Genomic DNA, 27949 nt, shown 5'->3' with positions numbered 1-27949 from the left:
ACGGAGGAGGCAGTTGGCGACGCTGCAAGCTCCGGGGCCCGCCTGACGTATCTCCGCGGGGGCTGCCCGCGCCATTTGTCCCCGGCGGGCCGGGACACACTGGGTGGACTGGCCGGGAGCCGGGGGGTTGGGGGCACCACATGGCGCAGAGTCACGAGCGCGGATCCGCTTGGCCCTGCACCCGCACGTGGCCAGGGACCGCAGGGCGGGGCAGCGAGCAGAGTGCGCGGGGTCTGCCTCACGCGCCCTCCACTGGAGACTTCGTGGCGCGCGAGCGGGAGTCAGGCGCCTGCGGATCGGGGGCGCTACCCTGGGGTCCCTGTGGGCCGTGCGACTGAGCGGGGCATCTCCGGGCCCCGCCCATTATCTGAAAGTCCCGCCCCCACATGGCCCCTGATGACGAAGCTTCCGCTCGCTCCGCCCGACTTGGGATGCTGCCCTGTGCAGTGTCCAACCTCCAGCCGGAACATGCGCCATATCCGCACTACTGGAGCGGGGAAGACACACACAAGATGGCTGCCCTGCTCAACTCTTAGTTCCGGCGTGAAACGTCACTTCCCCTCCAGGAGGGAGCTAAACTTGAGAGGGCTCGCGTGTGACGTCATCGGAGCGCGCCAGAGCGAGTCACGTGCGCGCTCCATACCAGGCGGACGGCTGGAGTCCGGGGCTTAGCGAACAGTTGTGGAGGCACCATGGGAACCAGCGTGGAGGTGCCGCACTCGGCGGCCCGGCCGCTGCCCTGCCCGGAGATCCCGGCCTTCGCGGCCGCCTGCCGCCTAGTGCGGAGCCGCTACTCGTGCCTGGTGGCGGCGCCGCATCGGAGGCACATCGCGCTGGCGCCGCGCTACCTGAACCGGAAGCGCACCGGGATCCGCGAGCAGCTCGACAGCGAGCTGCTGAGATACTCGGAGAGGTGCGATCCGCGGGTACAAACCTTCCCCTCCCCCACCGAGCGCTCGGAGACGGAGCAAGCCCCCCCCCTCCGCTCCCCCGAGATCCACCTCGACTCCACGCCACGCGTGTTCTCGCCCTTCTGCTACGGGCCCCATGTGGCTGAGCCCTCCTTCGGCGAGCGCCTCCGCAGCCCCAGCGGGGCATAGACCTAAACGTGGAGCAATTTCACTCATCTCCCCATCAGGTTTCGTGCTGATTTTGCACTGTCAGTGTTGGTCAGAAATATTAAAACAACTTGTCTTTCCTCTCCCTGTGTAGCCTCAGCGGTGTGCCAGTGGCTTATGATAACATCAGAGTAGTGGGTGAATTAGGTGATATTTATGATGACCAAGGATTCATCCATTTTAACATTGAAGCAGATTTTGTCATTTTCACTCCCAAGAAAGGAAAAAAGCTTGTGGTATGTAAAAATGACTTCAGTTTTACTGTATTTTGCAGTAAGTGAAGCTTATTTTAGCTACTAAGTAATTGAATAATTGCATTTAAATAGTTATTGTTACAGTTAGTAGACAAATATTGAAATACCTTTTCTCTGTTCTTGACTCTGTTTTTCCTGCTAACTTATCAACTGTAGGTATAATGTTGTTATAGCAGTGGCAGTCCCACAATATTAGAGAGACAAGGTGGGAGAGGCAATATCTTTATTGAACCAATTTCTGCTGGTGAGAGACTAGCTTTCAAGCTACATAGCTATTCGGGGGGAAAGGTGTTTAGTGTCACGGTTAAATGCAAGATTAAACAGTTAGCATAAGTATTTGTGATAGGCATCTGTAGGACCCATGGATCTTGAAATGTGTGTTGTGCGGACCCCACCCTGAGAGAAATCTTTCCTGAACCTCCTCTTCTGGCCTTCAGACTACTCCATGCTCATCATCAGAAGCAAGGCCCCCACAGACCAGGACAAACCAACTCAAACACTGTCAGAAGAACAGATGCAAAACCAGCAGACTTGGGGTGGGGAGGTATAGCTCAGTGGTTTGAGCATTGGCCTGCTAAACCCAGGGTTGTGAGTTCAATCCTTGAGGGGGCTATTTAGGGATCTGGGGCAAAAATCTGTCTGGGGATTGGTCCTGCTTTGAGCAGGCAATTGGACTAGATGACCTCCTGAGGTTCCTTCCAACCCTGATATTCTATGATATTCAGACTTCTCTCCACTGCTACAGTGATCAACACCTCACAACACACCTTTAAAGACCCATGGTCCTACTTGTGCCTATCATAACATGCCATGTACCTCACCCAGTACACTAACAACTATGTGGTGAAACCAGACAATTACTATGCTCTTGAGTGATCTCATACAGGAAAATAAGACAAAAACACCACATCACCTGCGGGTGAACACTTTTCACAAAGCAATCCCATCAGTCCTCATCTGCAAAGGAAATCTGCATAACACTTTCAACAGACAAACCTAGGTGCTTAAATTCATAACTTTGCTAGTCACTAAAAATCATGCTCTTAATAAAGACACTGGTTTTATGGTTTATTACAGCTGTCTGTAACCCACTAACCCCCTTTTTTGTCCTATGTCTGCAGGGGTGTTAGTGGGCCACTTTGCCTTGAAAGGTCCCTTAGGATGCTACTTATGCTACACTATCTGTTCAATCTTGTATTTAGCTGTGACACTGATAGTGACTTTCGTAGACTTGAAGAAGAGCTCCAGGCAGGTATACACTTAAAATGCTGCAGTGATGCAGGTGCACCACTGTAGCGCTTAAGTGAAGACGCTCCTAAGCCAATGTGGGAGTTTCTTCCGTTGTTCTTAATCCACCTCTGCGAGAGGCTGTAGCTATGTCAATGGGAGAAGCTCTTCCATCAACATAGTGCCACCTACACTGGGAGTTAGGTCGGTGTAACTACATCACTCGTGTGTAGATTTTCACACCCGTGAGTGACTTAGTTATATCGATATAAGTCTGTAGTGTAGATCTGGGCTCTGTGTAGCTCAAAAGCATCTCTCTCTCACCAACAGAAGTTGGTCCAATAAAAGATATTAATTCACCCACCCTTTCTCTCAATTGTAGGGGTGTTTTTCCTCCCAAAGGAGGGCTGGTAACCTGGTACCGGTACAGGCTTATCCCTAAAGTAATACATAGTCTTATCCATTAATCATAGGCACAAGTATTTGTGGTTATGAAGTGCTCTCTATTGTGATTCTGTTCTGTTTGCAGAAAAGAACTAAACAGAATTTTTGCTCCTGAGCATTTCAAAATAAAGAGTAGGCCTATGGATCTCCTAAGAGCTTTAACACAAACATACCTCTGTGTGAATGCTTGCAAGCTTCAGAATTCAAAAAAGTAGGTCAGAATATTGGCCTACTCACATAGCCACATTGCATTTTTTAGACACAGTAGTTTAATAAATTAACATTCTGTTCCCAGGTTTGGCAGTTTTTGATTAAAGTCTACTCCATGAGTCTTAATTATCTTACAGAGCCTAGGAAAAATTCTGCTCTCAGTCTCTCCATTGATACATACAGTGGCCTATATAGAGCAGCAATTCTCAGCCTATTTACCATTGAGAGCTACATATGCAGCTCTCCGTGTTACATGAGACTCATCCACACAATATATTGACAACCTGTACATCTTATTTAAAAAAAAAAGAAGGTTTAGTATTTGTTATATTACAGCAATACAATTCAAATCGATATAGTATCTTTCATTTCAACACAGGCAAATGTCTACCAAGAGCATTTTAAACTAGCAAAATAAGTCAAAACATTAACTGTTAAGATTAATTAATTTATTGGAAGGGTAGCAGCAATCTCCCGTCGACGACATAAAACCAGCTCAATGAGCGGTGGTCTCCCGCCAACATAGCATTGTCCACACCAGTGCTTCTGTCGGTGAAACTTAAGTCACTCGGGGGGGGTGTTTTTTCACATCCCTGAGCCACAAAAATTTTGCTGACATAATTCTAGTGTAGATGTGGCCTAATTCTATATTTTTAATTTGAAAGACTTAGCAACAATTTTTTAAAATGTGGCTTCTATTTGTACAAGTGCTAAAGCCACTTGCCATGCAGTTGATGGTGGGGATTTGCATGTGTAAACTTTCTTATGTACAAGAATCTACAGACAAATTTACAGTGTGTGCAGGAATGAAAGTCTCTTACAAGTTGTGGCCCTTAAATGTAGTATAGTCTTCCTTACGTGGTTTTCTTTTCTTCTTCCAGGGTGTGATCAATAAAGTGGCCCCAAGTCATATTGGCTGTCTGATACATGGGTGTTTCAATGCTTCCATCCCTAAACCTGATCGAATGTCAGCTATAGAGTGGCAAGACCTTGGGTTAAAAATAGGAGATAAACTGGAATTTGAAGTGGTGCATTTAGATTCCGATGCTGCTGGAGTATTCTTCATTCGGGGGAAACTGAATAAAGACAGGTACAGTGCTATATTAAAGGATTTTTTTCAAACTGAGCTGATTTAGTGGATTTATTTAAAAACATAATACTTAAAATCAGTGTCTTGCCTTAACTCTGACTTTCCCCCTGTATAGTATGAATATTATAGTTTAAGACAGATTTTAAAAATCTGCTAATAAATTCCATACAGAACTAATACTAATTCTTTAACAGAATAGAGACTAACCAAATACTGGAAATTGGACATGTATTAACAGGTCATAAGTTCTTTTGTTACTAAAAGCCCCTAATCTTTTTTTCCTACTTGAATTGCTGTGGGTTTAGCACAACTCCCAGTCTTCAGTTATGTGCTCCATATAATTATTGCATTTCAGCAAAGCTTAACATCATGATGTATTAAATACCTATAGAGATCTCATTCTGTACACTCTTGCTTATTTTGTATGTTTCTTCACAGTGTGCAATCCAAATATCCTGAATCAGTAACTGAAGATACAAACAGTATAGATGAAATACCAAAGAAGAAACACAAGAAAAGAGACCGAAGGAATTGTGAGTTAGAAAATGACACAGAGGTTACACACAATGCAGATACTACTGTGGTGGAAGATGCAGAAGAGCAGAATGCTGATACAGTAAATGGATTTTATGATAAAAAGCCAAAGAAGAAGAAAAAACATAAGCAAGAAAAGCAGAAACCTGTATTTTATGGAAGTGACTGTAGTGGTTACCCGAGTGACCATAAAAAGGTTAAGAGAAAGAAAAGAGAACATTGTGATGTAGATGAAGAAAGTGAATTATCTCAATTGTCACAAGAACCTAAAGCCAAAAAGAGAAAGGAATGACAAATGGACTGAAGAGTCCAAAAATCCCTTGCTTGAATGTAAGATTGTCATCTTCTTTCAGAAGTACTTGATAAACTTCCAGTAAAATCATATTTTCAATTTGTGTATTTCAGCTTTCATTTATATTACAGTAGCACTTAGAAGTCCCAACCAAGATCAAGGCCCCCTTATGCGAGGCAATGTATATATACTCATACTATATTCTTAAGAGCAGGTTAGACAAACACCTGTCGGGGATGGTCTAGAAGATAGATAATACTTAGTCTTGCCATGAGTTCAGGGAACTGGACTAGATGATCTCTTGAGGTCCCTTCCTATGATTCTATACATCTTTCAGGATAGGAGATGCCTCTTACCCTCCAGAGATAAAACAAAGGATGGTAAAGAGGCAGTACATATTCCTGTTTTACAGATGAGGAAATGAGGTACAGAGATTAAGTGGCCTGCCCAAAGAGACACAAGAAGTGTTTGGCAGAGCTGGGAGGTGAACCAGATGTCTTGCGTGGTAGTCAGCGCCTTAACTACAAGAACATGTTTCTTTTGTTAGTGAAATTAAACGTGGTACTCAAATGCAGGCTTTAAGTCCTTAAATTTAGTATTTTTAATGCCTCCAAGCAAACTTTTTTTTTAAAAAAGGAGGTTTAAGGGCTAGATTCTAATGAATATAGTGAACATAGTGCTTAAGATGACTCTTACATTTCAGAGTGTACAAGCATGCCAGGGAGTACTTGAAACGTTTTCAACAAAATTTATGGTGTGCTACTCTAAATGGAAAAACATCTATTTGGAGAACTGGTCATGTTGTATTCGAGGTCTATTGGGGGTGTAGGGAAGATTAGGTTGTTAGTTTCACAATAGTGCAGTTCACTCCATTTTCTTACTATATGGTTCCATTTCCTTGTTAATTAGATCTCAGTGGACTTCCATTGAGAGACTGACAGTTTTATCAGATTGTAACTCATCACCAGGATTCTTAGTTTTCCATGATTAATGAACAAAAATTCTCTGATAAACATGAAAATCTGTGTTTTTTCCATGATTAAAATGGGAAAAAAAATCTTATATAATGAAACAATATTTGAACAATGTTTTAAGTTTACAATTTTTAAGCAAGTTCAAAGCCTACTGGTGCCATCACTCATAATAGAATATTAGAATTTGTATTTTACATATACCAAATGCTTCTGTCTATTCTATATTTTCAGGATTTTTTTAAATGCACAAAAAATTAAGCAAAATTACTTTTATATTAATATCACTCACTTTGAGTTAGTCCTGGTTGTTAAAAATAGAGTTGCAGCATTCCAGCCACATTTTTGTCTTTCAGACATTGGCGCGGAGCAGAGAAAAGAACCCTGAGTTTGCTGAAACTTCTTTCCACATGAGCTGAATTTACAGTCAGTTGGAGGAGAACCATTGCATCTTTTTTGCCAGGTTAGGAATACGATCTTCAACAGCCATCCAGAAGTAAATGGGATCCTCAACGTCTCTAAATTAAATCTTTGACAATCCCTAAATACACTCAGACAGCTTTAATTGTGGTTTCACAATCTTTGTTTAGGATCCAGTGCATGAACAGCATGGAGAAAATTAAGTGCTGGTGGTTTATTTTTTAGCTTGTACTGTCTCAGTTTATCAGCAGTGCTTTGAGCAGCTGCAGATCTATTTGCATTTTCAGTTGATGCAAGATGCTGTAACCATGAAATTAAATCCAGAAAAATGTACACTTTGTGCATTTGTAAAAAGCAACAGAGGGTCCTGTGGCACCTTTAAGACTAACAGAAGTATTGGGAGCATAAGCTTTCGGGGGTAAGAATCTCACTTCTTGCAAGTGCCACAGGACCCTCTGTTGCTTTTTACAGATTCAGACTAACACGGCTACCCCTCTGATACTTTGTGCATTTGATATTTTTAGGACTGCAAAACATCCGGTACTGTCACCAAGTGTCCGCCGTTCTCTGCAATGTATTTCAGGTCTGCATGCACATCAGCTGCTAACAGGCAAGCTAGTTTCTGCTGAACAGATGTATCCCCATGTTCCATTTGTTCATGCTCCTTGAACCCATGGTAGAACGGGTAGTACTGTACATGGTATTTTATATAATTGAACCATGTATTCCACCTGGTCCCAATTGGTTCAGTTGGAAGTGTTGGCAAATCAACTCTCTATTTACTCAGGTATCTCAAGTATCGTTTACAACAAGCTGGAGATTTCACTAAAATTGACTTCATCTCAAAGCGATCCACTTAAAGCTGTCTCACCAAGTATTTCCTGCCAGAGCGACTATATGTGCATAGCAATGAAGACTAACACAGTTTGACCACAGGTTGCAAAGCACATCATTTCAAGCCTTTGCCATGTAGCTCGTACTGTCTGTTACAAATGCTAATATTCGATCAAGTGGTTGGATGCTGAATTCCATAACACAAGAAATCAAGGCTTGTGAAACTGAGTCATATATAACTTTGCTGAGGTACACTGTCTTTACAAGCTGTGGTGTGGTAATGTCAGCATGCTTTAGGAGAATCTACCTTGAGCACCTGAAATAAAATGTTGAAAACTGGTCTATTTTGAAAGTTGTTTTGTCGGCAGTCATAGCAATAGAGTCTCCTTTCAGGTCATTGAGAAGGCACTGTTTTTTCTCTTCAAAAAGAGTTGGTAAGTAATGGGAATACAATTGATCTGACTTGGGAATGGCACTGCCTCCCTTAATGAGCTTGCTCAAAAAAATCTGACAACAGGTAAATCCATTTTGTGCAGAGGAATGTCTGCATTTACGCACATTTGAACAAAATCTGAAGTGACAGTTTCATTCTGTTCTTTGGCAGTTGAAAAAACACTGGAACGATCCAGTCACGGTGCATTGTTTCTTTACTGTTGTCGATGACCCTGCTGTTTCAGCCTCGTTTTCATTTAGTTTGTTTAGAGCTTTCCATGCGTTCTACAGTTGTCTGCTTTCTAACGTAATCAGCAGCCTTGCTCCATACAGTACAGAACAGCACATTACCATCAATGTGAAATTTGTCCTTGCCAGACTCAGTGAGATGGTCTTTAGGGGTGATTTTTTTAAAAGTTTTTGGCATCTTTTCATAATTTTAAATACATCTGCAGGCTGAAGTGAAATTTGAGATGCATTAAAACACAAACCCCTATCCGCCGTTGAGTAACTTCTACAAGTTGGAAGCAGTTGGAGTATTTTTAGTTATGTAAATTTAAAGCTCATTCAAAAATCAACCACAAGAGGGGGAGGTTGCATGCATTGAATAAGTGATACTGGTACTTTCACTAAAATTTAATTAATAGTTAATTTGTTTTTATTTTATCACAAAATATAAAAACTAAAGATTCTTTGTAAAAATGCAAATTCTGTATTTTTTCCATGGCAAACTGATTTCTAGGATTCCTGCCCACCACATTTCCTCCAAACTTTCTTCAGTTTTATTCATGAGTTAATAACTGCCTGGAGTTATTTGTATAAAATGTGTGCTGCATATGTATGGCTTGAAGCCTTCCTTGTGCTAGCTGCAAATTTCAACATATGGATGCATAGAATCATAGGACTGGAAGAGAGCTTGAGAGGTCTTCTAGTCTAGTCCCCTAAGTATTATCTTCTAGACCATTCCTGACAGGTGTTTGGAGATTTTTAAGAGCAGGTTAGACAATGAAGATTCCACAACATCCCTAGGCAATTTATTTCAGTTCTTAACCACCCTGACAGGAAATTTTTCCTAATGTCCAACGTGAACTGCCCTTGCTGCAATTTAAGTCCATTGCTTCTTACCCTATTCTCAGAGATTAAAGAAAACAATTTTTCTCCCTCCTTGTTATAACAACCTTGTTACATACTTGAAAACTTATCATGTCCCCTCAGTCTTCTCTTTTCTACGCTATACAAACCCAATTTTTTCTATCTTCCCTCATAGGTCACGTTTTCTAGACCTTTAATCATTTTTGCTGCTCTTCTCTGAACTTTCTCCAGGTTCTCCACATTTTTCCTGAAATGTGCCACCCAGAACTGGATACAATACTCCAGTTGAGGCCTAATCAGCATGGAGTAGAGCAGAATTTCTTCCTGTGTCTTGCTTACAATACTCCTGCTAATACATCCCAGAATGATGTTTGCTTTTTTTTGCAACAGTGTTACACTGTTGACACATATTTATCTTGTGATCCTCTGCGGTACTTCTTCCTAGGCAGTCATTTTCCATTTTGTATTTGTGCAACTGATTGTTTCTTCCTTAGTGGAGTACTTTGCATTTGTCCTTATTGGATTTCATCCTATTTACTTCAGACCATTTCTCCAGTTTGTCCAGATCATTTTGAATTTTAATCCTATCCTCCAAATCACTTGCAACCCCTCCCAGCTTGGTATTGTCTGCAAACTTTATAAGTGTACTCTCTATGCCGTTATCTTAATCACTGATGAAGATATTGAACAGACCCAGAACTGATCCCTGAAGGACCCCACTTGATATGCCCTTCCAGTTTGACTGAACCACCGCTAAGTAGTCTTTGGTAACGGTTTTCCAATCAGTTTTGTACCCACCTTTATAGTAGCTCCATCTAGATTGTATTTCCCTAGGGCTTGTCTACACTGGCAATTAACAGCGCTGCAACTTTCTCGCTCGGGGTGTGAAAAAACATCCCTCCCCCTCCCCGAGCGCAGCAAGTTGCAGTGCTGTAAAGCACCAGTGTAAACAGTGCCCCAGCGCTGGGAGCTGCGCCCCTTGTTGAGTTGTGTTTTTTTCTCCCAGTGCTGAGCCGCGACCACACAAGGCACGTTAAAGCGCTGCCGCAGCAACGCTTTAGCATTGTCAGTGTAGACTAGCCCCTCGTTTGTTAAGAGAAGGTTATGCGAGACAGTATCAAAAGCCTTGCTATAGTCAAGATATATCACATCCTATCCACAAGGCTTATTACCTGTCAAAGAAAACTATTAGGTTGGTTTGACACTATTTGTTCTTGACAAATCCCTGCTGTTACTTATCACCTTATTATCTTCTAGGTCTCTGCAAATTGATTGCTTAATTATTTGCCCTTTTCCAATTCTCTGTAATCTCACCTATCTTCCATGTCTTTTTGAAGATAATCACTAATGGCTCAGATATCTTCTCAGTTAGCTCCTTGAGTATTCTAGGACATATTTCATCAGGCCCTGGTGACTTGAAGACATCAAACTTGTCTAAGTAATTTTTAACTTGTTCTTTCCCTATTTTAGCATCTGATCCTAACTCATTTTCACTGGCATTCATTAAGTTAGATGTCCACTTGCTACTAAAATTTTTGGTGAAAACAAACTGTGTCATTTAGCACCACCATTTCCACATTTTCTATTTTTGTCCCTCCCCGCCCCCACTGAGTAATAGGCCTGCCCTTTCCTTGGTCTTCCTCTTGTTTCTAATTATAGCTGTAGGCTAAGCTTGCCCATTATATTCACCCCTTTTATATTCACTGGCTTGCCTTCAGTATATTTAGCTGCTTTTATTATATTCAGCAGTAACGCAAGAAACCTACAGCTCTGTATCCTGTAAGATATTAGCTGAAGCATTAATGTGGTTAAGTAAGCCATAACCCTTGGCATAGATCAGTAGTTACCTTTAAATTTTGGGAACTAAGAAGAGCTTGCTCAATGATAGAATGTTCCAGTGAGTGCTACTGGAGGGAACATGGAAGTAATAACTGCAAATCCACTTAAGCAAGGAGTGACGGGTATGATTATGAGCTGAAACGGCAGTTATACATATCAATATGTTAACCTATAGGTTAAGTACAGCTCAGTATTGTGTTGGTGAAAAGGCTAAATACGGGCATGGAGAACTGCTCGGGCCTTATACCAGGGCAGTCACCATGTGGTTCGGGGAGATGAGTGAATCCTACTATTGTGCTACTTCACTCATGACTTAACATTTGGCTTAGAATGGCTTTCACTACTGTTCATTTATTTGCTGAGGGAGGGGGCCATTGGGTTGTGACATTACCACTTACTTCAACATGACTAAAGTTGAAAGGTCAGATAGTTTATTTATATACAGTAGTGCCAAAGGACCAGTGAAGCATGGGGCTGTCTTGTGCTTGGCACTATACAAACAGTAGTGGATAGTTCTTGCCCTGAAGAGTCTACAGTCTAAATAGACAAGACAGAGACAGGGTGGGGGAAGGGGTATAACATAAGCAGAGTGAACAGTGTGGCTGCAAGTGGCATATTAGTGCCACAACATTTTTTGGTAGGGGGCGGAGGGCTAGAAGGGGATAAGCTAAATGGAAATGGAAGGAAGGGGACAGGGCAGGCAGGAAGAGGGACAAGTATGGAGTGAAGCCATGCTGAGGAGGCTAAGGGAGGGAGTGTTTTGGAGCAGTCAATCGACACAGGGCAAAGAAAATCCAGATAACGTACGATTGTTTTAAAAATGACTAGTATTCATCAAGAGCTTTTACATATATTACAGTTAAAATGAGGAAACAGGCCCCTTGTAACAGCCACTGAAGGCTCATAAATGAGATGAGCTAGCCAGCTTCTTATAGGACTCTTAGCACTTGTCCTGCCAATGTTCCAGAAGCTTCTAGATACCAGTCATACCCCTCTGCACTTCTCATCCCATTACCCTGTATCAAATAAGTTGAGCACAGTTCACTGCAGTTCTCTATTACCAGGGCCTCAACCAGTTTTCCTGCCACCTTCTAGATAGTTCTCACTCTTGTTTCCTAATAGGCATAAGAAGACTTTGATGATCTCATCACTTAACCATTTAGAACAGTTTTCAATCAGCATTGGAAGAGTAAATTCCAGTACCAAACTTCTAAGAGTAAAATAGAAGCTAAAGCTCTATTACATTGGCTTTTTACTGCCAAAAAAAAAAAAAAAGAGGTTTTCATAACCCTATATCAAAAGTAGCATAGTACAAAAATAAGTTTCTCAGCACCATTTCTGATCATAATCCAGCCAGAGACATTTGACTGCACTTCTACAATTCCAGCAAGCTACAGAATAGGCTATCTCGGGGTGCTGAAACCAGCCGTCTGAAAAAATGCAAAAAATGTATCACATCATTGGTCACAGAATCTTTCTTTAACCCAAAATCTATAACACATAATTATGTCAGATCTCATGTACCATTTTCTAGATCCTACCACTGCACCCCTGGCCTTTTGACAGATAACATAAAATTAAAAATAAATGCATGACTTTTGGCAATAATTGTGCAGGCTGAACGACCTGTTGTTCCTATGTTGCAGATTATATAGTATTCCACAGATTAGATTTCTGGTCAGTGAACATGATACCACACTACAAGTTGAGTCTATGCAATTGGATATTTCAGGCAATGGGATCTACAAAATAGTTGACTGTTTTCTGTCTTAGAGGATAAGTCAAGAAAAGACAAACAAAACTTTTTCACAGTTGGAGCCAGTATTGGCAGCTTCACAGCTACCCTGTTGATGTTGCTGAAGACACTATTTTGGATTACCTAACTATGGCAAGAAAACTTGGATTTTGAAAAGCAAATTGTCACTCCATGCATGACTCTACAGGGAAAAAACCCAAAACTGATTAAAAAAAAAATGTAAGATTTTTCCAGTGCTTCAAATTTACTAAGGAAAGAGCCAAATTCAGACGTTTTCCATAAGAGTTCACATGAAGTCCGGTCACTATACATGTTTAGCTTGCTTTGTTCTCCAGAACTACAAATGGTGAGTTTCAAAGTAGCAGCCGTGTTAGTCTGTATCCACAAAAAGAACAGGAGTACTTGTGGCACCTTAGAGACTAACAAATTTATTTCAGCATAAGCTTTCGTGGGCTACAGCTCACTTTTTCGGCTGCATAGAATGGAGATTGTGAATGGTGAGTTGTGTAGCAGTTTGATTCAGGCCAAGATTTTTAAATGTAAAGAGCAAGGCTGCCGGCAAGGCCAGATATTAATGTCCTTTTGTGGATTTCACATTTGTAGGTTTACTTTTGCCTTTTTACACTTCACTGTAGATTATGCATATGGCTGTTAAACAGGGATTTGTTTGTGTATATGTAACAAATAGAGGACTGTAAAATAGGATTAAACCCAAGTATTTAGACTGATGCTTATGCTATTAAGATCTGTCATCTACACTGAAAACTAAACTAGGCTCTTGCTCCAAATCTAACTGAAGAGAAAGGGGACTTTATATAAACTATTTTGAAATGTACTTTAACTTTTGAATTAAGATTTAAAAAAAAAAAAGCATTAAAAATAGCCTAGGAAGTTTGAACATTTAGCTTGGAGTTTACTTGTTTGCTTAAAGCTAACAGATGACAGGAGGCCAGTCTTCCTGCCAGTAGTTGATAACCTGAAAACTTCTCTCTGGACTCAGTTGCTCCATCTTTGTGTCTTCTTGGCTCTTCAGCCAGCTCACTATAGCTTTCCCCTCCCACTCCACCATGTCCCAGCCCAGGATCCTGGATAAGTTAACCCCTGAACAGGGGACCTCACAACAGGGAGTCTACGTCCACTGCCCTTAGCTACTTCCTACCACTATCCCTTCAGTTTGGGGCATGGCCCCTATTATCCAAGTCCCTCTGGTGGCTTGTCTCTAGTCATCATTATTGGTGATCCCTCGAAGTCGAGGATGATTGTCTTTGATGGATTGTTCATTTCAAGTTATTTGTGAGTCCACTGATGAGGCTTATTCTAGAGCCACAGACTGTAGCACATTGCAAACACGTATTTCCAAGCAGGGTGGGTGAACCTGGGATGTTGGTTCTAGCTATGGCGCGCTCTTTCTGTTGCTCCCGTTTTTCCATTACATGTAGTTGCATCTGGTTCTCAAAGTGATGAGTTCCCTGCCTCAAGAAATTTCCCCGTTGTTGTTGGTCCTGGGCTATACATTCCCACGAGTTGATGGATTTCCTCATATTAGGCTTGAAGACATCTCTGTAGCATTTTTTCTGCTTTCCTATAGAATGTTTGCCTTGGCTGAGTTGAGAATAGAAAACTTGTTTTGGCAGTCTGGAATTAGGCATCCAAACAACATGACTTGCTCAGTGAAGTTGATGATAAATAATTATTGCCCTGATGCTCGTGACATCTGCTTGCGAGAGGACGCTGATGTTAGCACGTCTATCAGCCAGCTCCCAGCCGCTGTGGGTGGAGGGGGGACCCAGAGCTCTGAGCCATTGGCCCCGAGCTCCAAGCTGCAGTGGGTGGCAGGGGCCCCTGCAGCTCTCAGCCACCATCGGCTGTGGGGGGACCCCGAGGTCCCAGACACCATGGGCAGTGGGAGGCCCCTGCAGCGGCCACCAACTGTGGGTGGTGGAGGGACCCCAGAGCTGTCAGCCACAGCAGCAATGGGTGCTGGACCCCCATCTGCCTTTCCCTCCTACAGCAGGGCTCAGGCTCTCATAGATTCATAGATTCTAGGACTGGAAGGGACCTCGAGAGGTCATAGAGACCAGTCCCCTGCCCGCATGGCAGGACCAAATACTGTCTAGACCATCCCTGATAGACATTTATCTAACCTACTGTTAAATATCTCCAGAGATGGAGATTCCACAACCTCCCTAGGCAATTTATTCCAGTGTTTAACCACCCTGACAGTTAGGAACTTTTTCCTAATGGCCAACCTAGACCTCCCTTGCTGCAGTTTAAGCCCATTGCTTCTTGTTCTATCCTTAGAGGCTAAGGTGAACAAGTTTTCTCCCTCCTCCTTATGACACCCTTTTAGATACCTGAAAACAGCTATCATGTCCCCTCTCAGTCTTCTCTTTTCCAAACTAAACAAACCCAATTCTTTCAGCCTTCCTTCATAGGTCATGTTCTCAATACCTTTAATCATTCTTGTTGCTCTTCTCTGGACCCTCTCCAATTTTTCCACATCTTTCTTGAAATGCGGTGCCCAGAACTGGACACAATACTCCAGCTGAGGCCTAACCAGCACAGAGTAGAGCGGAAGAATGACTTCTCGTGTCTTGCTCACAACACACCTGTCAATACATCCCAGAATCATGTTTGTATTTTTTGCAACAGCATCACACTGTTGACTCATATTTAGCTTGTGGTCCACTATAACCCCTAGATCCCTTTCTGCCGTACTCCTTCCTAGACAGTCTCTTTCCATTCTGTATGTGTGAAACTGATTTTTCCTTCCTAAGTGGAGCACTTTGCATTTGTCTTTATTAACTTCATCCTGTTTACCTCAGACCATTTCTCCAATTTGTCCAGATCATTTTGAATTATGACCCTGTCCTCCAAAGCAGTTGCAATCCCTCCCAGTTTGGTATCATCCGCAAACTTAATAAGCGTACTTTCTATGCCAATATCTAAGTTGTTAATGAAGTTATTGAACAGAGCCGGTCCCAAAACAGACCCCTGCGGAACCCCACTTGTTATGCCTTTCCAGCAGGATTGGGAACCATTAATAACAACTCTCTGAGTACGGTTATCCAGCCAGTTATGCACCCACCTTATAGTAGCCCCATCTAAATTGTATTTGCCTAGTTTATCGATAAGAATATCATGCGAGACCATATCAAATGCCTTACTAAAGTCTAGGTATACTACATCCACAGGATAATCTAGGCATGGCACAATATCTAAATGAATATTTTGCATCGGTATTTAATGAGGCTAATGAAGGGCTGAGGAATAGTGGAAGCGAGACGGATGGGAATAAAGGAGGGGGGGTTGACATTACCGTATCCAAGGTAGAAGCCAATCTCGAACAGCTTAATGGGACTAAATCGGGCGGACCGGATGATCTTCATCCAAGAATATTAAAGGAACTGGCACGAGAAATTGCAAGCCCATTAGCGATAATTTTTAATGAATCTGTAAACTCGGGGGTGGTACCGTTTGACTGGAGAATAGCTAATGTGATTCCTATTTTCAAGAAGGGGAAAAAAAGTGACCCGGGTAACTGCAGGCCTGTTAGTTTAACATCTGTAATATGCAAGGTCTTGGAAAAAATTTTGAAGGAGAAAGTAGTTAAGGACCTTGAGGTCAATGCCAATTGGGACAAATTACAACACGGTTTTACGAAAGGTAGATCGTGCCAAACCAACCTGATCTCCTTCTTTGAGAAAGTAACAGATTTTTTAGATAAAGGAAATGCGGTGGATCTAATATACCTCGATTTCAGTAAAGCGTTTGATACGGTACCGCATGAGGAATTATTGGTTAAATTGGAAAAGATGGGGATCGATATGAAAATCCAAAGGTGGATAAAGAACTGGTTAAAGGGGAGACTGCAGCGGGTCGTACTGAAAAGTGAACTGTCAGGTTGGAGGGAGGTTACCAGTGGAGTTCCTCAAGGTTCGGTTTTGGGTCCGATTTTATTTAATCTATTTATTACTGACCTCGGAACCAAATGTAGGAGTGGCCTGATAAAGTTTGCAGATGACACAAAGTTGGGAGGTATTGCCAATTCGGAGAAGGATCGGGATATCCTGCAGGGATATTTGGATGACCTTGTAAACTGGAGTAATAGTAATAGGATGAAATTTAATAGTGAGAAGTGCAAGGTTATGCATTTAGGGATGACTAACAAGAATTTTAGTTATAAGTTGGGGACACATCAGTTGGAAATAACAGAAGAGGAGAAGGACCTCGGAGTCCTGGTTGATCGCAGGATGACTATGAGTCAGCAATGTGACGTGGCCGTGAAAAAAGCTAATGCGGTCTTGGGATGCATTAGGCGAGGTATTTCTAGTAGGGATAAGGAGGTGCTGGTTCCGTTATACAAGGCACTGGTGAGACCTCATTTGGAGTACTGTGTGCAGTTCTGGTCTCCCATGTTTAAAAAGGATGAAATCAAACTGGAACGGGTACAAAGAAGGGCCACTAGGATGATCTGAGGAATGGAAAATCTGTCGTATGAAAGGAGACTCGAGGAGCTCGGTTTGTTTACCTTAACCAAAAGAAGGCTGAGGGGGGATATTATTGCTCTCTTTAAATATATCAGAGGGATAAATACCAGGGAGGGAGAGGAATTATTTCAGCTCAGCACTAATTTGGACACGAGAACAAATGGATATAAACTGGCCATCGGGAAGTTTAGGCTTGAAATTAGATGAAGGTTTCTAACCATCAGAGGGGTGAAGTTGTGGAACAGCCTTCCGAGGGAAACAGTGGGGGCGAAAGACCTCTCTGGCTTTAGGATTAAGCTTGATAAATTTATGGAGGGGATGGTTTGATGGGATAAAGTGATTTTAGTCAATAGGTCAATAACGTGCCTTGGCTATTAATTAGTAACAATGGTCAATGATGGGATATTAAAAGTTACTACAGAGAACTTTTTCCAGAGTGTCTGGCTAGAGAATCTTGCCCGCATGCTCGGGGTTCAGCTGATTGCCATATTTGGGGTCGGGAAGGAATTTTCCTCCAGGGTAGATTGGCAGAGGCCCTGGAGGTTTTTCGCCTTCCTCCTCAGCATGGGGCAGGGGTCACTTGCTGGAGGATTCTCAGCAATTTGAAGTCTTTAAATCATGATTTGGGGACTCCAACAGCTGAGTCAAGGGAAAGAATTATTCCAGGAGTGGGTGGGTCAGCTTTTGTGGCCCGCATCATGCGGGAGGTCAGACTAGATGATCATAATGGTCCCTTCTGACCTTAGAGTCTATGAGTCTATGAGTCTAATCCACAGCTTCTCCCTTATCCACAAGACTCGTTATCCTATCAAAGAAAGCTATCAGATTGGTTTGTTCTTTACAAATCCATGCTGGCTATTCCCTACCACCTTACCACCTTCCAAGTGTTTGCAGATGATTTCCTTAATTACTTGCTCCATTATCTTCCCTGGCACAGAAGGTAAACTAACCGGTCTGTAGTTTCCTGGATTGTTTTTATTTCCCTTTTTATAGATGGGCACTATATTTGCTCTTTTCCAGTCTTCTGGAATCTCTCCCATCTCCCATGATTTTCCAAAGATAATAGCTAGAGGCTCAGATACCTCCTCTATTAGCTCCTTGAGTATTTTAGGATGCATTTCATCAGGCCCTGGTGACTTGCAGGCATCTAACTTTTCTAAGTGATTTTTAACTTGTTCTTTTTTTATTTTATCTGCTAAACCTACCCCCTTCCCATTAGCATTCACTATGTCAGGCATTCCTTCAGACTTCTCGGTGAAGACCGAAACAAAGAAGTCATTAAGCATCTCTGCCATTTCCAAGTTTCCTGTTACTGTTTCTCCCTCTTCACTGAGCAGTGGGCCTACCCTGTCTTTGGTCTTCCTCTTGCTTCTAATGTATTGATAAAAAATCCTCCCGTCAGCCCCATTTTGTCAGTTATTTTTAGTAAAAGTCCATGAATTTTTGCTTATTGTCCGTGACCTGCCCCTGACTTTTACTAATAATAACTGTGACAAGATCTTAACCTTAACCATAAATTTGGTTTTATTTCTGATGTCACAATCTTCAAACACCCTCTTTCTCAGACGACCAGAAGCTTGGCTAGAACGTTTGAGCAGGTACTGGATTTCTTTGTCAATGTCAGCTGTCTGTGAGAGGTGGTTTCCAAGATATGGGAAATGCACAATGTTTTCTAGAAGGTTATCGTGAATCTGTATTGCTGGTGCTGGGAGCTGTGCACCAGGAGTTTGGTGATAGAGGACCTTTGTCTTCCAGATGTTGAGTGTCAGTCCCATTTTCTGGTATGTATCAGCAAAGGTGTTGATGATTGCCTGAAGATCTCTTTCTGAGTGAGCACATACTACAGTATCATCCACATACTGAAGCTCAACGACTAAGGTCGGCGATGTTTTGGTTCTGGATTGGAAGCGGCCCAGACTGAACAGCTTCCCATCCATTTGATAGATTAGCTACACTGCTGCCGGGATCTTGTCAGTGATCAAATAGAGCACTGCAGTGAGGAAGCTGGAGAAGAGTGTCGGGGCAATGACAAAGCCCTGCTTAACCCCTGTCTTAATCTTAAAAGGAGCCATAGTAGAGCCATTACAAAGGATCAGTGCTTGCATGTCATTGTGAAGGAGATGAAGAATGGTGACAAATTTCGATGGACGTCCATAGTTCAGAAGGATTTTCCACAGTGCTTCCTTGTTGATGGAGTCAAAGGCTTTTGTCAGGTCAATGAACACCAGATATAATGGTTTGTATTCTCTACATTTTTCCTGCAGCTGGCAAGCAGTAAAGATCATGTCAGTAGTGCCTTTAGACGGTCGAAAGACACATTGTAAAAGCAGCAAAGAGTCCTGTGGCACCTTATAGACTAACAGACATATTGGAGCATGAGCGTTCATGGGTGAATACCCAGTTCGTCGGATGCATGTAGTGGAAATTTCCAAAGGAAATGCCTTTGGAAATTTCCACTACATGCATCCGACGAACTGGGTATTCACCCACGAACGCTCATGCTCCAATATGTCTGTTAGTCTATAAGGTGCCACAGGACTCTTTGCTGCTTTTACAGATCCAGACTAACACGGCTACCCCTCTGATGAAAGACACATTGAAATTCATGAAGTCCCAGCTTCCTCTGGGCAGGGCAGCCATAAATTTGGCAGGTCCGGAACCCCACAAGGTCTCTGTGGTTCGGTCACCCAGTTATCTCCTAGCCCAAGTGTTCTTTAGTCTCTCCCAGTCTCCTTTACCCAGGGAGATGGCAGGCTAGTGATCCTTCCCCTCACGTAGAGAGGGGGAGGTAGCTAGCTCATGCATCTTTACCAGTCAGCCCCAAACTGAGCCAGGTTCTCTCCTTTTCCTCTAACTCCAGGCCTGGAGTTTCTCTGCTTCATCACAAACACATGAAGATATTAAAACTTGGACTGCCAGCATTTCTTCGGTAAAGTGAATGATGTTAGGGGATGGTTATAAGGTCTCTGCGGCGGTAAAGAGTTAATGTGGATTTGTGGGTAATTATATATATTTTATCTAAGCATTTGGGGCCATATCCAAAGCTCACTGAAATCCATCGAAAGACATTCATTGAGTTCAGGGAGTTTAGGATTAGGCCTCTGTATCATAGTTATTTCCATGATATCTGAGTGCATATTTGCATCCAAATTTTGCTAAAAAAATCTTAAAACATGATCCCAAACACTAATTCAAGTTAAGCACCATTTTGTTCCTGGTTGTTTTGTACTTATTCTTGAAGTCTGTGACAAAAGTATTATGATTAATGTTTGGAAATGCTGTTTCAAAACTTTTTATCTTCATAGGAATTGAATCCAACAGCATGTCCCTTTGTAGGCAAAACAAATTCCCAAAAGTTGAACTCTCCTTTTAGTTCATGAAAAGGTCTTATAAATATACAAGCAATTATTATGCTTGTGAGTATAAGTCATTTCAACGTCTCAAAATGTAAACTGGGCTTCAGAGAGAAGATAACAGAAAAATGTTGACTAACTGGAGTAAATTCGGACTAATAACAAAACAAAAACAAAAAAAGATTCCAGGGCTGGTGGGCTTGTTTTATGAGTAAAGATGAAAAGACATAAATTTGTAGTCAAAGACTGATTAAAGGAAAGGAGAAAATTAGATAAATGTAGGCTGGATATCAGTGAGATTTACTGGAATGACAGTTTCCTAATGGCACTGATGTAAATTCCAGTACTTAAGTCATTTAAGTGTGGACTCAGCGAAAGCACCTAATATTCCCTTTCAGCTGTGCTAGACATGGGCAGTGCCTGTGCTTGCCAGCAGGACTGTGCCAGTTCCCTGACAAAAGTAGAAGGGGCAGGCTCTTTGCCCACAATACCTTGTGTTGAATACATGCAACAATTTGTAAGCAAACTAACTAGGGGCAAGATAAGTAAATGAACTGTCATGGTCTATGCTTCTTTTAGTCTAGTATTGGTTTTAATGAGTTTTTGTTAATTCTGTGGATCTGCTAAAAGTCAAATACATTTCTATACTTCAGTCATTGTTGGTGTCTTCTTTTGGGCAGAAAATACAGATAATTCTGCCGCATAAACATTTTTCTTGTATGCTTGAAGTGATATGTTATTGTTGTCTGGAGCACACTTAATTTTGTAATTTGGGCTTATTTTCTTTTAGCGCATGGTGAAGAAAACAATTCTCCATAGTTCCTAAATATATTTTAAGTAGAGATGTGTGGAGGATAATAGTTCTGTTTTGCAAAGGATTTGGAAATTTCAGAGTTTGGCTCAGTTTTGAATAGGAACGAAAACTGAAAGTTTCAAAAATTCTCTGTGAAGGAAAAAAAAATCATTTTGGGTCTTTCAAAATGTTTTGTTTGAATTGCAACTTTTTTATTTTGTATTTTATTATGTAACACAAAATAAGAAAAATTCAAAATGAAAAGTCATTTCAAAATGAAAAATCAAAACGTTTTGTTCCAAAAATATTGAAATGGTTCATTTTGACATTAGGCAAATGTTTTTTGACAGAGTTCTTTCTAAACGAAATTCTGGCAAAACTGACCTGAATTCATGAAATGTTACAATTTCAACAGTACTGCATATTCCGATGAAAAATGGTTCCTTCCAAATTTGTCTGACCAGCTGTAATTTTAAGGGTAATTTTTATTTGAACCGTTTACTTTGCAATTCCTTTGCTGTTGTGGGAATTTCAGGAAAGCATGCCTTGGTAGAGAATGCTGTTTTCTTTCACATAGTGCCACATGGTGGAGTATCGCTTTATCTATAGGTCCTTTTCACCATATGGGTTTCTAAAGAGCTCAGTGCTCCTCTTGTACTTAAATGATCATTTGAAGTTTCTGGTAGGCATAGAAAGATTACAGTATACTTCAGTCTTTACCACACTAAACAATTATTGCTGTACTACTGAAACTTCGCATTTGAGCAGTCTTGAGGATTGATAAAATCATTATTCAAAGCCTGGGACATTTTGATTCAGAAGAGACATCTATGCACATTGTAAGACTTGAACCTTTTGACTATTATTATTCCAAAGTCTCAACTAAAAGAATAATTGCTTTTCTAAATTAATATTGCTTTTACAGTCTCCTATGTAATCGGACACATTTTTTCTCCCCTCTTGCTACATACAAGCTACCTTGGTTATAGCAGCTCACTCTAGCATCTTTACTGGAAACCTGTTCATTCAGATAAACAATGAATTAACTAAAACACAGCACTTCCCCATAGGCAATATTCCAGCAGGATGCAATCTAGGTACAGCAACAACAGAAAAGCATATTGTACCAACTGAAAGAAGACTATAAAAGCTATCTCTATACCACAACACTCAAACAGACTTTAGACTCCTTTGTTCTTCAATGGCAAATTCTAAGTACCTCGCCAGATTATGCTGATACTTTTAGTTTAGTTCATTTTCCAGTTATTAAAATATTAAAACAATCTATTGTTAATATATATTATTCCAGTTTACTATCTGTATATTATTACTATCTGCATTTTTGCTTTCTATTCTCTCTCTACTTTTTCTTAGGATGCTAAATATATTACTTTACATTTATACACAATGAAGTTTAAGCCCATTGATTTTTTCCCATATTTTCTGAACTCTCTGGGTCAGATCCTGGTCTCACACTATCCCCTTTGCTCTGCACAGGTGGGGCAAAGGAGCCAAAAAGCTGGCTTCAGCAGCAATTCAGCAAAGCACTTAAGCATGCACTATGTCCATCCCGATTCAGGGAGCACTTAACACTTGCTTAACTTTATGCATATGCTTACTTCCCATTGCCTTCAACTGCCTAAGGGCTTTGCGGAATCAGGGCCTTACAGTGCTAGGAGGGGTGATAGTATAGTGGCATAGCCAGCTCTATACCAACTGATCATAACAGCCCCACCTTAGTGCACATTTGGGGGCTGTGTTGGTGCAATGGCCAGCATTTTCAAACCTCAGATCAAGGTTAGTTCAGATTTAAGACTCCTCCATCCATATACCACAAATTCTATTGAATTCAGTGACCGTGGCAGATGCTCAACACTTCTGAAAATGAAACTTCTTTTATTTAGCTGCCTACCCTCGGGGTCAGAAGCCTAACAGTAGTTGTTACCCAGATTTGAACATTCTAGCGAATATATTTTTCAGGCATTTCTCTTGTATTTCTCCTGATCTTGATATATATATTTTAAAATTAACTGCAATGTTTAATGGCTCTACTCTCACATCCTCTGCCCCTCCCTCCGCCCTATGCATCTTTCAGGATCCTTGCGAGAAATCATCAGGTTCAATTGATTTCAGAATGTTTCCAAGCATTTTAAGTATGCTTTTTGTCTCTCATTAGATCCAACTCATTCTGATTATCAGTGCCACACAAGTCCTCAACCTTCCCAACTCTTGCTTTTTTAGCTTAAAGACAGAAGGAAAGTTTTTGCTACACAATTCATACTCTTCCAGTAGGCTTTCCTCAAGGGTGTGGATTTACTTCTATTCTGGTTTCCAAATTCCCCTGATACATTTTTTTTTTAAAAGTTCCATATGATTTCTTTGGCTAAATACATTTCATTTTATATTTTTGCCTTCTACAGTTGGCTTTTACAAGTTTTGAGACTGATAGCAGGTTAATGACTTCTCTGAACATTAATGCAAATATTGAGAAGATGTTTGAAGACGTCATCCACAATGGTTCTCCTGAAATTCATCTGTTTAACTAGTACCATTTTAGGGAATACCATTTACCAAAAGCATGGAAATGGGGGCAACTCCCACCCTCTAGTGTATTATTCTACAACCCTTACTCACCTGCATAATCCTCATTTATGCATCTTGTCCAATTGACCTAATTGAGACGACTCAGGTGCTTTAGAGTTTAGTCAATTGCATAAGAGTTTGCAGAATTGAAACCAATCTGCGAGGGGGAAATGGAAGGGGAAACAGCTCCCACTCACATAAATTAGTTTTACACAAAGAACAAGAGTAGAATATAGTCTAAAGTGCCAATTACAATTAATAATTTTAGTAAATGGGAATTATTGTAGTCCAGATTCTGCCACCCCTATTTGCATTGAGGAGTACCTTACATCACAAGTACCTTCTAGAGCCATGTCTGCACCCATTCTCCACTCCTCCTCACCCATCTGCTCTGGAGGAAGGGGAGCAGCCTGCATACAGTGTTCACCTACTTCTGTCAGACCTAGCCCAATTTACAAGAAGCCCATGCAGGTACAGAAAGGGGAAGGTGGCTTTCCAGTTCAGGGCAAAATCTAGTCCATTGAGATCAGTGGGACTACTCACAGAGTAATACACTCTTCAGTGTAAACAGGGGTGTAGAATACGGCACTCTGTTTCTGGTATTGCCAACAATGTGCTAGATGCTGTACAAATGGGAATGAGGCATGGTCTCTGCTCTGAAGAGGTTATGGAATTCCTTCACATGATGGATTATGTACACTACATGTGTTCTGTAAGTCTAGTATTTATAGTATTTTTAACACCTGGCCTTAATCCTGCAGTCCTTATGTAGGTAAAGTCCCATTGAGTCACTGAGTTAAGGACTGCAGGATTTGGACCCCATCCTCAAAGTTAAATGCAAATTGGAGTTCAAATGGGATTATTTAGTATCTGAACCATACCAATTATAATTTACAGCCTTATTGATAAGATTAAACACATACACAATGAAAAAGACAGTTAATGGAAACAGTGAACTTTTACTATTCTTCTAATTCATGGAAGCTATCCACATTGCATTGTAACAAATAATAAAGTTAGGATAGGACTTGGTCTAGAAAAAATGATTTATCTTTGGGATTTGTGTTCATCCAGCTGCACTTACTAAAACTATAAGAAAGCAATCCCAAATCTTTCACAGATATCATTCCCAAAGCCTTTAATCCATTTTTTCTTGTTAAAAGATGCTTCACAACTACCTGTCATCATTACATCCCTCTCACTATTGAAATTCAGCAAAATACTCTGATTGTAGTTGCTTATAAGAAAATGCATCTTTTAAAAGACATCTGGAAGTAGATTCCAGCAAACTGGCATTAATGTTTGATTCAGTAACCCTTATTCTAAATCCTTTTTCTCTTTTCCCTTTGTGCTATTTTGCCAAAGTTAGATCTGAGAAAACTTCAAAAACAAATTTAAGAGGCAGCTAGGTTGCACACTTGTTTAACATAGTAATATTTCATCTAAGACCAGTGTTAAAATATTGATTAAGTGACAAGGTAAGTTCAGTGGTCTCATTTCTATGAGTGCACTTAAAACTACTACACAACCTGAAGCCATGTAGCTCAATTGATAGTATTTTACAGGATGGGACTAACAAGGGCCCTGTTTAAGGGCTGAAGTAAGTTAGCCAGTGCTCTGTATCAAGTGGAGGAATGAGTGGAAATAAAAAGCTGTGATATCTTTTTATTTAAATCTTCATGGCTTAGCCTATTAGCCTTCTGTAACAGGGTTCTGGCCAGGAGGTCTTGAGCCAGGCCCCTGTTGGCCCAGCTCCAATTAAGAAGCATTAATTGGGGCTGGCTGAGTATGCCATATCTAATTGCTAAAAGAGAAGCACCTGTAGGCCTCATTAGGTAGGGGGGAAGAGAAAGGAAAAGGAGGAGCCAAAGGCTGTGCATCCCTGCTGGCTGGAGAGGCTAGCTGTCCCCCAGGTTGCTGGTTTGGAGCAGACTGTAAATAGAAGGTGGTGGGAGCTGGCACTGAAAATAAAAAGCACTGGTGATTACACTCAGATGGGGTCTCTGGCTGATGGCAAGGTGAGGGCAAGTGAATGCCTCATTACATCTTCATGATGTAAAAAGGACTGAATTTGTGATTGGTCAGTGTTTTTCTGCTATTTTAGAGCGAGTGTCCTACAGCATTGCTATGGTGTTTCTGATGAGATGTACCACCAGGCCCTTTGAAGACACCTGCTGGAGGTATCATGATCCTACCACACACTGCCCCAGGAAAGGGGCAGTGAAGGTTGGGTCCTCCACGCCTGCCTAAAGATGCTGCAGGGAAGAAGCCAATCAGAGCTCAGCAGGCTCAGATAAAAGGCACCGCAGAGTCTGAGCAGGTTAGTTGCTGGCTGGGACCAGGAGGATGGAGAAGGAGTAGAAGGCTGTGAAACTCCACAGATAAAGTGATTGGGGAGAAACCCCGCTCCATGCAGGGATAGGATTGTGAAGCTCCCCAGGCAGAGAAGTCTGGGAAAGAGAACCTTGACTAAAGGGGACCAGACTGTTGCAAGTTCTCCAGACAAAGAGGCCTCAGAGAAGACCCTGAGAAATCAGGACAGAGACTGAGAAACTCTCCAGGCAAGGAGGCTTGGGAGAGACCCTGCTCCAACAGGGAACAGATAGAGAACCCAGTAGGTGATGGAACAGAACAGGAAGCAACCCAGGATATGCAGCAGCAACAACTATTAAAGAAAGCAGCACATGGCTGCTATTTATAGGGTCCCTGGTTTGGGATCTGGAGGCCTGGTGGGTGGGCCTGGTCCCCCTCACTGGCCACTGGGAAAGTGGCCTAAGCCCCAAGAAGGAGATAAGACTCGGTACTAAAAGCTGGAGAAAGGGGCTAGAATTTAAACAGGCCTAGAGATGGGGCTGAAGACCCTGGAGAGGGCTAACCATTTGATGGACTGTGTTACTCTGGATGGCATTCCTTCATGCATTTGGACTATGTGACGTAGCCAAAGAGCTGAGCCACTGCAGACCTGCTTGGCAAGGGCAACAGCCAACAGAAGGCACCAGGGACAGAGAAAGGAAAGAGTGCACAGTTGCACTTAGCTGACAGGAGGTGCTCACGAGAGGTGAGTGTGCCTCACAGTGTTGCATTAAGACCATACAGTATGATTGCTGTCTCCTGGGCCCTCAGGAAAATGAGAGGAAGCTCTCCCCAATGTGTCAAAACTTTTTAAATAAATAAATAATGCATTCAGAGAAGGATAATACCCAGCTAATGTAGATTTTAAAGTGTCATTAGCTGACAGAACTGACAAAACGGGTTACATTCTGAAGGTGAAGACTTCAGAAATGACTGATCCAATGGAAGAGTCAGCTTGTTGATCTGGAAACATCATTGGGTAAGAAATAATAAGCAAACTTCAAATGGTTTGGAAGCTATGAAGCTATGATCATCCAAGAAGGTGGATGTCTCTCTGAACTTCTTTCAAACCTATTTAAACTAGTTTGGCCTGGAAATCTCATGAGCTTGAATTGTGTTGTGGCATATGTAGCATTGGTATCACCTGGGCTGTACAATAAATACAAGGACAGCTGTTCACTATTTTAATATTCCTGTTTCCAGCTGGAACCAATAAGCAAGGAGATGCATGTATTTTTTAAAAAGTTTAGAGAACTCAATAAATGGTTTTGGGTAAAAGCTTGGATCACTTCTTGCCTACCTCTAAGCCAAGCATTGATAGCCAGTTCCCAACTGGAGAAAAAGGAACAAAACCCCTCTCCTCCTTTCCCGCTTCCATATATTAAACATAGTCTCCAATCCTGTGCCATGTAATACATATCTGCCAACATCACAAATACTGTATAGTAAGCAGTCACAGAGTCAGCGATGATCATTTGCAAATTATAAGTAAGTTGTAAAACTCATGGCAATTGTTTTTCCCCCTTAACACAACAGCAATCCTCCCTTGCCTTTGGAACGCCCATTCCTTATTTTAAAAAGGCGTCTGGAGCCCGGTGCGCTGGGCATGACCCTTCTCAGTTGCTTGATGGAGTCTGGGGCACACCAAATCACGATTCTGTCTTGGGCTCCAGGTCTATTTTTCAAGGTAGGGGGAAATGCTGCATGGCTGGAGGTTGGGGTATGGTAGCAGAGAAGAAGGGTACGTCTACACTTCCTGCCGGATGGGCGGGTAGTGATCGATCTATCGAGGATCGATTTATCGCGTCTAGTGTAGATGCGATAAATCAATCCTTGATTGATCTACCATTGACTCCGGAACTCCA

The 27949-nt window shown here is 41.7% G+C and overlaps 1 protein-coding gene across 6 annotated transcripts; it reads left to right on the top strand.

Annotated features, from left to right (window-relative positions):
• Window positions 1-275: 275 nt before the first annotated feature.
• Window positions 276-27949, top strand: POLR1F (RNA polymerase I subunit F). 6 transcript variants are annotated; one of them, XM_042856405.2, is made up of 5 exons: window positions 276-913; window positions 1213-1354; window positions 4135-4343; window positions 4782-5207; window positions 6497-13239. In XM_042856405.2, exons 1-4 carry the CDS (start codon window positions 693-695, stop codon window positions 5167-5169), a joined length of 960 nt encoding a protein of 319 aa, XP_042712339.2. In that variant the 5' UTR covers window positions 276-692; the 3' UTR covers window positions 5170-5207; window positions 6497-13239. The 6 variants fall into 6 exon arrangements, with proteins under 6 accessions (XP_042712339.2, XP_065439327.1, XP_065439330.1 ...); XM_065583257.1 differs by lacking the exons at window positions 276-913; window positions 1213-1354; window positions 4135-4343 and having other exon boundaries at window positions 5178-5207; window positions 6497-6603; window positions 7085-27949; XM_065583259.1 differs by lacking the exons at window positions 276-913; window positions 1213-1354; window positions 4135-4343 and having other exon boundaries at window positions 5188-5207; window positions 6497-6603; window positions 7348-27949.

This window comes from Chrysemys picta, chromosome 2 (genome assembly GCF_011386835.1).
Source record: "Chrysemys picta bellii isolate R12L10 chromosome 2, ASM1138683v2, whole genome shotgun sequence".
Classification (NCBI taxonomy): Eukaryota; Metazoa; Chordata; order Testudines; family Emydidae; genus Chrysemys; species Chrysemys picta.
Note: the sequence above shows the minus strand (reverse complement) of the source record. Positions and strands in the feature narration are given on the sequence as shown.